The 14614-nt window shown below is 36.7% G+C and overlaps 1 protein-coding gene across 1 annotated transcript in view; it reads left to right on the top strand.

The window, feature by feature from the left end:
* Positions 1–14614, top strand: part of LOC134680093 (lachesin-like) — a 110434-nt gene that overhangs the window by 74907 nt on the left and 20913 nt on the right. Inside the window, exon 6 of the mRNA XM_063539133.1 lies at positions 4464–4592. Within this exon, the coding sequence (XP_063395203.1) occupies positions 4464–4592 (129 nt within the window). The remainder of the gene's footprint in view (positions 1–4463; positions 4593–14614) is intronic.

Raw genomic sequence — 14614 nt, forward strand, 5'->3', positions numbered from 1 at the left:
ATGTATAGTACATATGTATATTTGCTACACGATTGAAAAGACCGACTGATCGGACTGATCGACCTTGTCGATGACACCTATCTTATTTTTTCCTGTACAGAACTCGAGATTATCATTATAATATTTCCCGAATATGGGTGTCAATTCCAATAACTGCCTTAAGTGAACTTTACATATAAAAAAAATATCACAGTAATCCAATCCAAACACGGTTTGACAAAGCGTAAAAAAAAACTCTGGATACAACGAATCGCAAGAATGCTATTTATTTATTTATGGGATACCTAAAAATAATAGTCATCTTTACCAGAAATATATTTTTTTATACTCTCGAACGCAAGTGTCGTAACCGGGATGCTGCTTAAAACATCTGACACAGATGATAAAGGCCCATTATTATTTGTTCACTAATAACATAGGTAATAAGTCCGTTCGCTAACAAATCAAGTTATTATTATAACATTGTCACTGCCATCTAGTTATCTTACAAAGTACATGAACCTCCAAATTCTTGCTACAAATTTTCCTAAGTTACATTGTACTTGTTCCTTCAATCGTCCTAATAATGATTAGCAACTTGAGGCGACACGTTTCAAGTTCTTAATTAAAATGATAACTTGAAAACAATGCGCTGTAAGGAAAATATTGCTCTTTCATTTAATTCGAGGACTCTTTGGGAAAGTACCGGCTCATGGACTTTGGTTAGCTTAACGTAGACTTTGGAAACTTTGCGACCTGTATGGGGTAAATATTTTAACAATTAAAGCGGATTATGCATATCTAATTAAAACAGCGTTGATGGAAATTTAAATTCCAGTTAAACTTTGGACTGGATCACCGATTCCGGGCACGAACTGTTAAATATCTAGTGGTAACTATCTATTGGGCTTTTAGGCACTTGTGCCACTAACGTCGATGAGCGATAAGCGATTAGAGCTAGTAACTAGTTACGAGTCGGCGCTCAGCGAGAACCGAATGTGTAGTTCCGATAGTTTTGAATGTTTGAATGTAACAACAAGTACTTGCCACTCGCTCGGGCGGGACGGCTATCGACACAAACTTTTACGGGCTTAACACAAAATGGATATAGAACTAAATGGTATTTATTATACAGAAATTCAGCTCTGAAAATTATCCACACTAAAAATTTCAACTGAACTGCGCGCTAACGTATGAGCAAGTGGTGATAGTTGATAACTGCACACGACCACATACAAGGCAAGTGATTCAAAAATGTGATTATATATTAAGTATATTATATAGGTACGCTCAAAGATCAGAGTTCAATAAAATATCCTCGTAAAATGCATAACAAAAGCGTGCAGTCTGCGCTGGCTGGCTTCTCACAGCGTGAGTTCAGACTCTGACCGCCAAGCGAGCATGGCTAAGTGAGTACTGTTGAGCGAGTTGTCTCTTCGCTGCGACAAACTAGTGAGTTCTTACCAGCAATGAGAACAGCCAGCGATCAACTATTTATATTAATTGTTTTAAACTTTCACGATTATTAAACATTATCAAACTGCACAACGGGACTTAATCGCGTATTTAAGTTTTAAGATTTACCTCCGACGTTTCGAGGACGGCGTTGTCCCCGTGGTCTCGGAGAAGACTGACTAGAACTGACGGAGAAGACTATATTAATTGTGTCTCTTTTACTGAGGTTCATGATCTTTTGTTCGTGTCTTGAGCGAGAAAACAGTCGATAGCTAAACGATTCCTCGCCGGGGGATGGCCAGCCTTTTCATTTTGCGAAAAGTTAGTGGTAGGTAATTATTCCACGTTTGTGGTATACAGTGGAATCCGGTTAGTACGACTTCGCTTATAACAACCAACCGCTTATAGCGACGTAAGTATAGGCACTTGTTTGGTTTTAGTACAAGCTACTATGAAAGAACGACCGTTTATTACGACTCCGTTTATAACGACCGACCGCTTTTAACGACGGAAATTGACACAAAATCCGTCCGTCAAGTCCGGTTACAACGACGAGCGACGTAGTTTTTACAAATAAATTGTTGGTAAGAAGCTTACTCCGTCCCACGCACCCAACTCCCCTTTTGTCTATATGGAGCAAGATGAAATAGTCATGTGACTTTTCGTAAACTTGCTCTTCTTACTTTCGTAAACTAAATAAAACCCAATTCCCATTATTCAATTCAGCTTAAACTTTACATAAATACATAGTTATGTAAGTTGGGTATCAATGCAATATTTTGGTAGGTACCTTCGAGCTGATCTGATGATGGACACAGGAGGTGGCCATAGAAACTATGTGATAAAACAACGTCATCTTGATTAGATCTCCAAGCATTAAAATACTTTTTATTTTACGGGATTCGAGTAATTTGCGGATGACGAGTGAGTACGCGTACATTGAAAAGTGGCTTCTTCTAAACACACAACTCTTCATTTTGACAAGGTGTCGTAATACTAACGTAAAAAATATTTTAAAAGAAATGTTTTATTTTTTCTTTAATTGTCGCATAAATATTAATAAATACAAAATGATGTAATTATTTTGATTGAAAAAATATATTAAAATTGGCAGTTTGTTTTGTACGACGTCCGGTTAGTACGACGTAATATCATCGGTCCCTTGGGCGTCGTTATAACCGGACTCTACTGTATTTGTGTAAATTTACCAACAAAGACAGCAAATAAAACTCACTGTTTGGCACCAATACGGTGGGCCAGCCTGTTAGGAATACTTAATTACAATGATGCTATGAATAACATTACACTTTATAGCAGTTACAAATTAATAAAATTAAAGAAAAAAATTACTTAAAAATCTTAAAATATAATTTTGGAGTTTCTTAGTTTCCGAACGCTCTTCCTGTCTCAAGAAAGTTTGTACGTCTATGGCAAAACCACTAGGGTCCTGTGGCTCGAGCGTCACTTGACTTATGACACATCGACAGGGCAAGTTTATTCAACGGCCCGCCTTCAAGGAGACTTGCGGAGTCGTGGAGTCGCACTCGGGAAACTTTCGCGTTCGATCGGGATAAATTATTTGCATTAATTTTCAGATATCGGCGATAATTGAGTCTCAGCTTTATTAACTGCTGAATGTAATATACTGAATTATTAATTGAATTGAATGAATGTTTCATTTGATACCCGCTTTACTAAAAATACTAACCTACTTATTTATAATTGGAAATAAGACCATGAGATTTGTTTTCATAATAATAATGAAAAATACAGATCAAATTGATACACATAAATTGATGCCAAACTCTTTGAAGACGTTTACGGATTAGTAAGAATTATCTTAATGCCAACATTGCCAACTATTTTAATTAAAGTAATGTTTTTTTTATCATATGCTGATATATGCACTAATCTCTATATACGAGTAACATCGTTCTTGATCTCTATCTTTGTCGGTCGTTGCAGATATTTTTGGAGAAAGCTTTTATGATATTTATGATATAAATATCTGCCTTATTTTACGTGTTTATTTTTCAAAGTTAATATGTATTTGGATACGTCACATTTTAAAAATATAAACATAATTTCAGAAGTTATGGGTTTATGTTAAACACTACAGCTTAATACTAATTAATTTCCTATCGCAAAATAATATAAACACGTGAGCACTCCATAGCTGGCGCTGTGACCGCATTGTTTGCTAACGAACCGTCGAGAGACCGCTCTAGAGCTACACTTTTAACCATCAGCTCCCCTCACCACCTTCGGAAAATATTGCCCCTGTTTTTTATCCTCTTGTTTGAATAATGACTGTAAACGTACTTCTCCAAGGTGTTAGGAAAACAGCTCGAGTTCAAACCGCTAACGGCATTTGTTTACGAAACCCGTCAACTTCTGGATGAAATGTTTTCCAACACTCAGCGCAAAATGTAAAGTAAGCACTACCGAATAACCAATAGTGCGCGAATGTTAGTTGAAGACGCTAGAGTTAAGCGGTGTGCACATACTTGAGATACACTCTACGAAAACTTGAGTAGGCTCTTACTTACTCCTTATCAACAATGCAAATCTAATATTTTTAGAGTTCAATCAATCCTACCTTACCTTAGCCAAGCCCTTACTTGGTAGTGATGATCAACTTAACTATGAACCTCACGGTCTTGGGTTTAAATCACAGTATTTTATGTAAAAGTAGAATATATGGTGTAAAGTAGAAAAGGGTCATTTTTGGACCGTTAGCCATACATAACTATTGTGCGAGGTGATCACGTAGGTCATACTGAACAACTTTTTCTATGGGACCAACCCCGAAATCCCAAAAAAATTAGGCCTTCCCATAGAAAACGTTGACATCCACTCGACCTGAATGTATGAAACGGCCAAAAAAAATTACGTGATTTCGGCGTTGGTCCCATAGAAAAAGTTGTTCAGTATGGCCTACGTAATCACCTCGCACGATATGACTAACGGTCCAAAAATGACCCTGTATATAAATGCATAAATGTTGATCTGGTATTTCTTTTTCACAGTGACTTCTTTAGAGGGCGACGTGGTGAACCTGACAAAGGTGACGCGTTCCGAAATGGGCGCGTATCTGTGCATAGCGGCCAACGGCGTGCCGCCCTCCGTGAGCAAAAGGATAATGCTACACGTACATTGTAAGTATAATATTCAGACATAGGATTCTGTGGGGCAAAATTTATTGACAGCTAAGGAGTTCCTATATCGATACACTCAATTATCGATACTTTTCCCTAATACTAGTGACCGCCTCCGGTTTAGTTTGTAAATGTATAGTTATTATTTGTAGTATTATTTCGGGGTCGATGATAAAGTTTACACAAAGCCTATTTTACATGACCGCTAGATTTAAAAAAATACGAAAAGTGAAGTTTAAACAATCCCTTCAAAATGAAGAAAACGGGAATGTAGTTATTATTTCGTTTCATGTTAATACTTTGAATAAAAATTTATTTTTACAAACAAAATTTGGAGCGATTACTAGTACCTGAGAGAAACATCGATAGTTGAGTTTATCGATATAGGAACTCCTTAGCTGTCAATAAATTCTGCCTCATAGAATCCTATGACTGAAATAGAAGAACGTCATTGAGCGTGTAGCAACTACGTGCGCTACTTCGTGGCCTGTAGCAGTATTTTTGACCTGTATCTTTAGGTATTTAAAAAAGAGTAAACAAAATCTGTGTGCAAATAAAAATGTAGGTTGAAGTCAGGTCATTCAGTGACGAATCCAGGTGGTTTTGTATTTGGTTGGTTAATTAATAAATTTTATAACTAGGTACCCGAAAATGTACAAATTATTTGTTTACTCTTATTTAAGTACATAAAGATAAAGAGTATATATTTAGTAACGAAAGGTATATTCGTGTGGCACAAGCAATTCATAGAGCCCATGCTCAAGAAGCCATGTTATAGATATCAGTTAGGTACTAGATTTAATTTAGGTATTATCTAGGCTTAGTTTTTATCCAATCGGCTTTTTATTAATTCTCCATACATATTAACTTCCACCCCTTTTTCGCCCCCTAAAGGGATGGCTTTTGGTCATTAAATATTTTGTATTTCTTACGAAAAGGTATGAAAAAGGACATAATATTATATAAGGGATCCCTTTTGTTAGCAGAATAGTTGATCAGCCAATAAACTCAAAATTGAAATAGACAATGTTACTGCCTACTAAATTAATTCGCCTACAGATAAAGGATAACGCGGTAAAATACGGGCACCAAAACGCGTACCTACTGACACTTATCGGGCTATCAGAGAAGCTAATTTATAACCAGGAGCTATTCAATGCTCGGTTAGTCTTGAACGACCAGACACGTAAGCAATTGGGAGATTTTCGTGTTATCACGTATCATCTGGGAAGCGTGGCTTGCATGAGAAATTGTTGCGTTCGGGTGGCTCCGGCAGCGTTCCGGTTGAATCCGACTCTGGCCTATAGTAACATTCCATTTCTAACCGCAGCTGCACTACCGGCACTGAACGCGTCGGTGTTATTGTCCTTACCTTAAACATTGACCTTAAAGGTGATAGTCCATTTCCAACGACAGCTGCACTACTGTTCATTTTACTATGGAAATTGACAATGACATCGACGCTTTCAGTACCGATAGTGCAGCTGCGGTTAGAAATGGAATGTTACCATTAGTCAAACACTGAGTTCTAAGCATCGCGGAGTTGTGACAGCAAAATAACAGTTGAAGATTACATTTATTGAATTAAATTAACTTTGGAATTTAGTTATATTTTCTAAGTTTAAATAACTATTTTATGTAATCTCCATTGTTATTCGATTATTCATTCATTGTGCACATCGATCATGTTTGCCATTTTAACTTTGTCGTTACATATTACTTTACCTGTGTCCCAAGCTAAAATAAAGTGAGGTACTTACTTTTTTTCAATCCCTTGGCCATTTTGAGCGCAGTTACATAATTAACAAATAAAAAGTTAAAAACCTCTCGGCATTGCATTTAACTAAAGTCTCACTAGACTTATACCGACGAGTCTATTGACCGTGATTACCTTTTGTGTTGTTTTCAAGCTCCCGGTATTTCGGCGCAGTTACATGCATCTTGTTCACGGGTATCCCGGTCGATATAAGCATAGTGAAACTAACCGTGAATCATTCAAAACTGTAACTAAAGTCTGTAATAATCAGCAATTGACTACAATTTACGGGGCATTAAAATAACTCACGCCGCACTCCACTCAGTGAACGCCTAATAAATAGGTACACGTGCGTAGTGCTCGCTTGGAATTCCGCACGCATGTACCGAACCCCACTAATTGATCCCCACTGAAGATAGGGCCTAATTTGCGTGAGTGCCCATCGCGAGCGTAGGAGATAGGATCGCCGGTATCGCGCCGCCCATCCATCGTGAGCAGGGACGTGTGAGTTGAAATTTGTTATCATTAAAGGGGTAAACTAGTTTTTGCATTGACGGTAGACAAACAAAAGAAACAGTTTTTTTTTTTACGAAACAAGTCTTTAATCTGTGAATAATGATTTTCCTTTAACATTGAGACTTCTTTCGGAGCTTTAACAAGCATACTCTGGTGTTTATAGCTTATGGAAAGCAAGCCCAGACCCAAAGACGCATGCACATATAGACAATAGAACTGTATAAAATAAAACAATCTTATATTTATTATATTTACATACTTATAGTAGGAAGACAAGATAAACTTTTGAACAAAACCGCTTCTCGCAGTACTTGTACGGCAAATTTATATGAGCAAAGTGCGTGGTGGTGCATTAAAAGCAATGACAACGCTAAGCTCGTGGGACTAGTTCTGGTAATGTATTTGTGCGGATAACAACTGTCCAATAACTTGATTGTCGCGTAGTTGTCACTTTAATTAAGTATTTTTATTAGTACTTACCATCTTCCATGTTCCATTATAATTAAATTTCATGTGATGTGATCAAAATATTCTAAAGATCCGCTACGAGATCGGTGCTACAGCGTAGCACTAAACTGTAGCAAGTGCTACGTTAAATTATAGAGGCTTAAATTACTTTCGCTACGTCCCGTTTTATGGCGTCGACGCGTTATAAATCCACGGCGACTAAAACATGTGCGTTTGACATATCACTACGGCCATACTGACCCGCCAACTTAAATGTGACATATGAGAGCACTTACCCTGTTGACAAAAAGTTTATTATCGCTTAACCCACACGTGGAATATGCTGGTGGATCTATACGTGCTTACATATAAATAGTGTCCAATCAGACGAGTGTTTACACCGGGACTGCCAATAACAGAATGCAAATACAGTGCGAACAACCGCGCTCGAGTGTCCGGCTGGCTAGTAAAACTTTTATACTAAAACCTAAAGCCGGCTGGAATTCATAATTGAGATTTTTAGATTTGTAATTTTGTATATCTTGCGGGTTTGCTGGCATTTTAGAAAACAATGTTGCATTTAGTTAGAATATCTTATTTATTGAGAACATTGTATAAGTAATATAATACGAGTTAGTTACGTATTATTTCATGTCTCATAAAAGTAAAAAAAAAACATGAGTGAGATTTAAGTGTATGTTCCATGCGATGCGTGGGCAAAACACGTAGTAAATTATTCTATACACACACGTTTATTTATTATACTTATGTATTTGAACCATAAAATACTATTCTGACGTACTAGTAGAGATGGCCACATAATTTGTAGTTAATATATACTAGTTTATTGCGTTTCCACTACTGAAATGCACACACAAAGGTCACCATAACACCAGCACCAAAAGCGCAGTTATACTCTCATAACTAACTTCGCAAATTCTATGACGACAGACAATGTAACGACTTGAAGCCAACCCAGAACACTTCATAGGAAACGCAATTTCAAGTGAACAAACAAACTACTGCTGGAACCCTTCCACTCAGTTTAATTACTTCACAAAGAATGCGTCGCAAGCCTCGATGAGGAGACAAAATTAACGCTCTCAAATATTTAATTTAAATTTCCTCCCCCGAAACGAATAATAACAGCGGGAATTCACAGACCTGAATTTTTATTGCCATTGCTTATCAAGCAATTGACTCTGGCGAACCAGTAGGTATAGAAATATTTCAACTCGACGTCTCATTCACTGAGGTGTAGAAAAACAAGTGCGAGTCGGACTCGCGCACGAAGGGTTCCGTACCATAAAGCAAAAAAAAATGGAAAAAAATGGAAAAAGAAAACGGTCACCCATCCAAGTACTGACCACGCCCGACGTTGCTTAACTTTGGTCAAAAATCACGTTTGCTGTATGGGAGTCCCACTTAAATCTTTATTTTATTCTGTTTTTAGTATTTGTTGTTATAGCGGCAACAGAAATACATCATCTGTGAAAATTTCAACTGTCTAGCTATCACGGTTCGTGAGATACAGCCTGGTGACAGACAGACGGACGGACAGCGAAGTCTTAGTAATAGGGTCCCGTTTTACCCTTTGGGTACGGAACCCTAACAAGCTTTATTACCTACAGACGCAAAATCATCACTACTAAAAGCGTTCCAAGTGTTACGGTTCTAGATACAGTACCATACCACTCCATACTACTCCATACCACTCCACACGCACACCATACGCACTCGCAGTGCAAATGTCATTTATACGTCATCATATAGAAGTTTGACGTTTAAAAGCCAACAGGAGTGGTCATTTCTCCATACAAACGTACTCGACTGTTTCCTCCGTGGGTTTTGATGCTAAAGCAATGATTTTTTCAACACAGATTAATATTGTCAATATCTGTGTCAGAGTCGGACCGTTTTGCTTTTTTTGATATTTTTGTTTTTAACCCTTATCTTGGCAAGGCTCAAAATATCTTAAATATAAACATTTTTTTAGTTTTTCGTCACCTATTGAGCATACTAGACTATTAAAAAATAAGGGAAAAAATCCAGGTTTTTCCATTTTCGGAAAATCATATGTATCATATTTGATACAATGCCAATCCCTCGACAAAATAGTTGCCTACTTTTTAGAAGAAAAATGTGTATTTTAATCAAAATAAAACATGTAATGCAACATAAATTATCATTTATTGCCAATTAAACGCAATCTAAAGCATCAGATGACTATTACACATGTAAAAATGAATTATATCTACGAATACCTGATCACATGGGCGGAAAATTTGATCCCGTAAAGTTTCAAAAAAGTCGTCAGCAAAAAGTTGAGTGAAATATGAAAAGTAAACAAATAATTATAAGTCAAAAATAATATATATTTTTTTACTTTGGGGGCATTTTTCCCATACATATATTTTTCCGTGCTACGGGCTACGGCGTAGCAATAATGCTACAGCGTACGAATTATACAGTTAAATAACATTTAGTACTTTAAAAAAATCAAAGTTCAACAATTAAATAATATGACAACTAACATTAAATACTTGAAACATGTTTTGTAACCCCACAAATATAAAATAATTAAAAAAACGTGTAAAACAATTATGAAGACAACTTGGCAATGTATTAAATGTAATACAATCCTTTCTATATGTACATTTCTGAGTTCTTGGCAATGTATCAAATATAATACATAACAGTTTCATTTAAGGTTCTGTGTATTAAATGTTTTTAAATTCGAACGCATTGTAAATATGTATGCACTGACAGATAGTAAATGCATCAAACTGTAGATTATGGAAAAATATATACTTATCTGAGAAATAAATGCAAAACTTCCAGTGCGAAGCGAAATCTGTTGTTTCCGTGGCGCCATGTTGATTATTACTAATTAATTTACAATGACACCTGTGTCCATTATTTTTTTCTATATGAAAGGAGGGTAGCTCGACATATTGATGGCAGAATTATTTTGTTAGGTAATAAAGTGAACCTGCTAGATTTTTTAAAGTTCCATGTATCACGGGTGTTACGATGCCAAGATAAGGGTTAAGGCGCTCTAGAGCCCTTCAAAAATTGGCAAAATGACCTCATTGACTATGCCGCAATGAGAGGCGTAGTATTCAAAACTGGTATCAATTAGCCAATAAAACAAAACGGTCCGACACAGATAATTTCATAATCATTTAGATTTCTAAATTTGGTTACGATTGGTTAAGTTTTGGAGGAGGAAACAGTCGAGTACGAAAGCTCGATTTTTGAGATTTTTAACGCAGGATTTTTCGCCTTACGAGCGAGACGGGTATAATTACCTAAAATATTTAAAACTCAGCTCCTGTTTCGTCTTAAAATAACACTTGCACTGCGTGTGCTATCAAAGTCACTGCAGGCTTTTCTTGGTCTAATTCTATCTCTGATAACCCATAGTTATTATGTAAATCAAAGAAAGTACCGTCACTGGTGTCTGCTATGACTCTCTCTGTCTGAAGATTTACATCTACATCCATAGTGCGTTTATATAATATTGGTATCACATGCTGATAATAATACACGGAGCATATTTCACATCTCTGGTGTTGATACGTTACGTCAGATTGCATTACAATAGGTATTATTATTTTCCCTTTATAGTATATTAAACCGGCTACTTGAGACGAGATCTATGATAGATATTTATGTATGTAAATGTATTCAAACATATTACCTAGACTTGAGCTGACATTCGGTTTACGACTGCAAGAGCGTTACTGTTGCGGTGTTACTACTGCCAGGCATGGCTCACTCCGCGTCTTCGTCGCGTCGCTGCAGCGCACACTAATTTTGGTGTCTAGCCATAGTAGTTGCCGCGTACCGCTATGGGACGGACGCCTACTCGCGCTTGCGCCACCTAGCGGTCATATCTGTCGTAATAGATGCGTTTTGTTAGAGAGTGAATCTTCTGTATACCTAGTGCTATTATTCATTCTGTGCTACTGCGGAGTTGATACGCCGGTGTGGCTACAGCTACTGCTTAGCTACGCCTACGCAATCTCTTCCATCCTTATTCAAAGTTTCTAAATTTTCTAATGTATATTTCAGCTCATTAATTCGCAGTTTGACCCAAAGTAATTTTACTCATTGTGTTGTGGTCCTGCCGGTGAGTAAGGTTGTTGCCAAAGCTCAACGAGGGTGCGGAATTTTACGGTCGGCAACGCGCATGTAACACCTCCTGGAATTGCAAGAGCTCATAGACTACGGTGGCTGACTACCATCAGGCGGGCGGTAGGCTTGTTTGCCACCGGCGTGGTATAAAAAATATAATTTGATATAGGTACCTAACCTAATAAATCCTTCTTTCTAACCCATAAGTTTTCATGTACTTATCAGGTAGTTAATTAATTATATAACAATATGTAAAAATCCAAGAACATAAATATTCCATGTAAACGTTGCCATCTTGTACCTACTACGCTACTACTAAAGTTTTTAAACTATTGAGATAAGACTCTCAAACATTAGGGCCTTGCATAATGTAATTTTCAAGACATACCTACTTTTACGTGAGAACTTTGGTTTTTTAAACACTTAATAAATCTGAATAATTTTATCGTACATGTTCTTTCGAGTCAACTTCGTCTCGATGTTGATGTTCTCGTACACTGCTGATCTTCCTCTTCAGTCGTTTAAATCTGGGAAGCTGATTTTGCTATAAATATTATATATTACAGGTATACCTACACAAATCAGCGAAAAAGTCAAAATGAGCCAGCAAGTTTAATTAAAAAAAATGCATGCTTTTATCTTTCCTAGCAAAAGTAAAGTAAAAACCTTTCTAAATTGTGGTTGAGCGGGAAGTTTCACAGAAAAGGCAAGAGTGATGCAATTCATTTGTAACAAGTGCCTCGTAATGCGACGAGTATCTTTCACTTGTCTCACTGGCACTGACAGAAGGTAAATCGAGTTAAAACAAACAAATAAACCGGCACAAATCGCACTCAATTACGCAATCGGTTTCAAAAAAGCTGAGATACAAAAAAATGACAATAAAATCTATTGTTTACATTAATCAGACCACATCTTTCTCATACTTATTAATATTTTGGTGCGAGCGAAATGCACTGCGTTCGGTGACGAAATGAGATCAAATCATTTCTTGGAGTAAGTATCTTAGCTTCGAAGACTTATAACCTATATTATTCGTTGCTAAATGATATAATTTCACAATTGATAAGGAAAGTGACTAGACGGCTAAATGTTGCAATGTTTGTTCTTCCAATTTTGAATCTTAAATGTATATACCGCGTAAGTGCTTTGGTGCTATACTGTTAACTTATGTGTAAGTTTTTAATTAATAAATAATAAAAAGTGACAGAGATTAAATTTGGTTTTAATTTCTTTTTCTTAAAGCGAACAGAGTGAATACCGAGAATTACAAAAACAGGATACCTGGACTAAGAAATCGCGATCCAGCTAGAGGCTTGTACGCCACGCCGCCCAGCTAATCAAACTGTCACTTCAAGAATTCCGCGCGAAATCCTTCCCCAGAAAACTTCGTACAACTTTTGATTGCTGCCGAGGATTCCTATACATATTAAGGCTCGGATATTGCTTAATCACTGACACTAATCCACAACCGTATAGCTCGCTGGAGGAGTTTAGCAGTATCAATTACATTAACATCTCTACGAGTCATTATTCCGCTTCGTTTAATAAGCAAAAGGCTGCCCTTGTTGCCTCTTTAAGTTATTAATTAGAACAAAAATTCCGATCGTTCAGATTTTGTTCGCTAAATTGGCCACTTAAACTCGTAAAAGCCGTCCAAAGGAACTTAACGACGGTCAAAGAGCATAACCGCAAATAAGCTCCGATCTGGAGGCGGAAGAAAATTCCGTTTTCCTTAATTTACCCCCACAGCGGACTTTTGTGAATGTTTTTTGTACGTTTGTTTACAGTTTGTGAAATAATCCGTTCTCTTTCGAGAGCAACGTTTTTCTTTTGTCGGCATTTAGCGGCGCTTTCTTTGATCATGCCAACTTTTAAACTTGAAGTGCTACGAACAATCGTAAAAGTTTAAGAAAACTTTTATTATCATTTGTCAAACTATTTCCGCGTTGTAACACATGTTTTTTGTTTTTTTTTTTTGTAGTTTCTATAACTCTAATAGTAACTCATAGACACTCAATTCAATTTAATATTAAAGCTTTCAATTTTAAATATTGATATAATCGGCCATAATGGCCGGTATAATCGGCCATAATGGGGGTGGTGATCCTCGTTATGGGTCGTACTTGAGGTCTCCATAGCAGTTCACCGGGAGAATGCTGCAGGCATTATGGGGACCTTTGAGCCAGGTACGATGCAGGGGGATTATTTTAGGTTAAGTGTAAAATTAATATTTTTTTAAGTGTGTTTTTGGTAATTAACTTTAATTGATTAATTTAATCATATTTTATTATGTAACTTTAATGGCCATAAAGCCATAATTCTATAAACAAAACCGGTAATCCACCGGTAATCGTCACCAACATAATTTTAATTGCGAGCAGCAAGTAACTTAGTTCGGTTTGCTTAGCAAATACAAGTAGCAGAGTAGCTGGATAATATTCAGAGTCAACATCTGACAGTTGCGGAGTTTTAGCGCCAAAGTGGTGGAACGCGGGTAGTTTGGATATAGCAAACATTGCGAGCAGCTAATGTGATGTGCATGCCGTGCTGGTTACTATTGACGACTTTTGGTTTCAGTGCTTATTTCCCTAAATCTGCGTACTTATAGTTTTTTAGCGTTGACCACTGTTTAAATTTTGAACAAGGCTAAAACGCTTAAGTGTTTATTTTAATGTCACTTTAATAAGATTTCATGACGAGTTTTGCTCAGCTGTGAGTGATGTTATGAATTATAAGTAAAATACATAGAAGTACAAGGAGAACTGTATTTATATGCAATTCCCATGCAGTAAAAACAAGTCAAATTAGAGAGCAGCTCAAACGCGCCTGTGGACTGCGGATTCGTTAGTAGTTTGTTGTCGAAATTGGGCTAGACGAGTGAGTTACTCGATCGGCTTAGGTACTGGAATTTCGTCAGCCATTTTATATTTTATGGTCTTATTTTTTTACTTTTTAATTTTATATAATATTTAATAATTTTTAAGCTACACAGCTACATTCTTACCCACATAACATATTCTGAAAAGTACACACAGTTGCAAAAGTTGTAGCTTGCTGTTCATAGTAATTATAGTACTTACCTTACACAGTTAGTACATACCAATATCTACAATAATGATTCGTGCTTTAGTAATTTGACTCTAACTTTTTTTCTACAAAA

Source organism: Cydia fagiglandana, chromosome 3 (assembly GCF_963556715.1).
Source record: "Cydia fagiglandana chromosome 3, ilCydFagi1.1, whole genome shotgun sequence".
In the NCBI taxonomy this organism is placed as follows: Eukaryota; Metazoa; Arthropoda; class Insecta; order Lepidoptera; family Tortricidae; genus Cydia; species Cydia fagiglandana.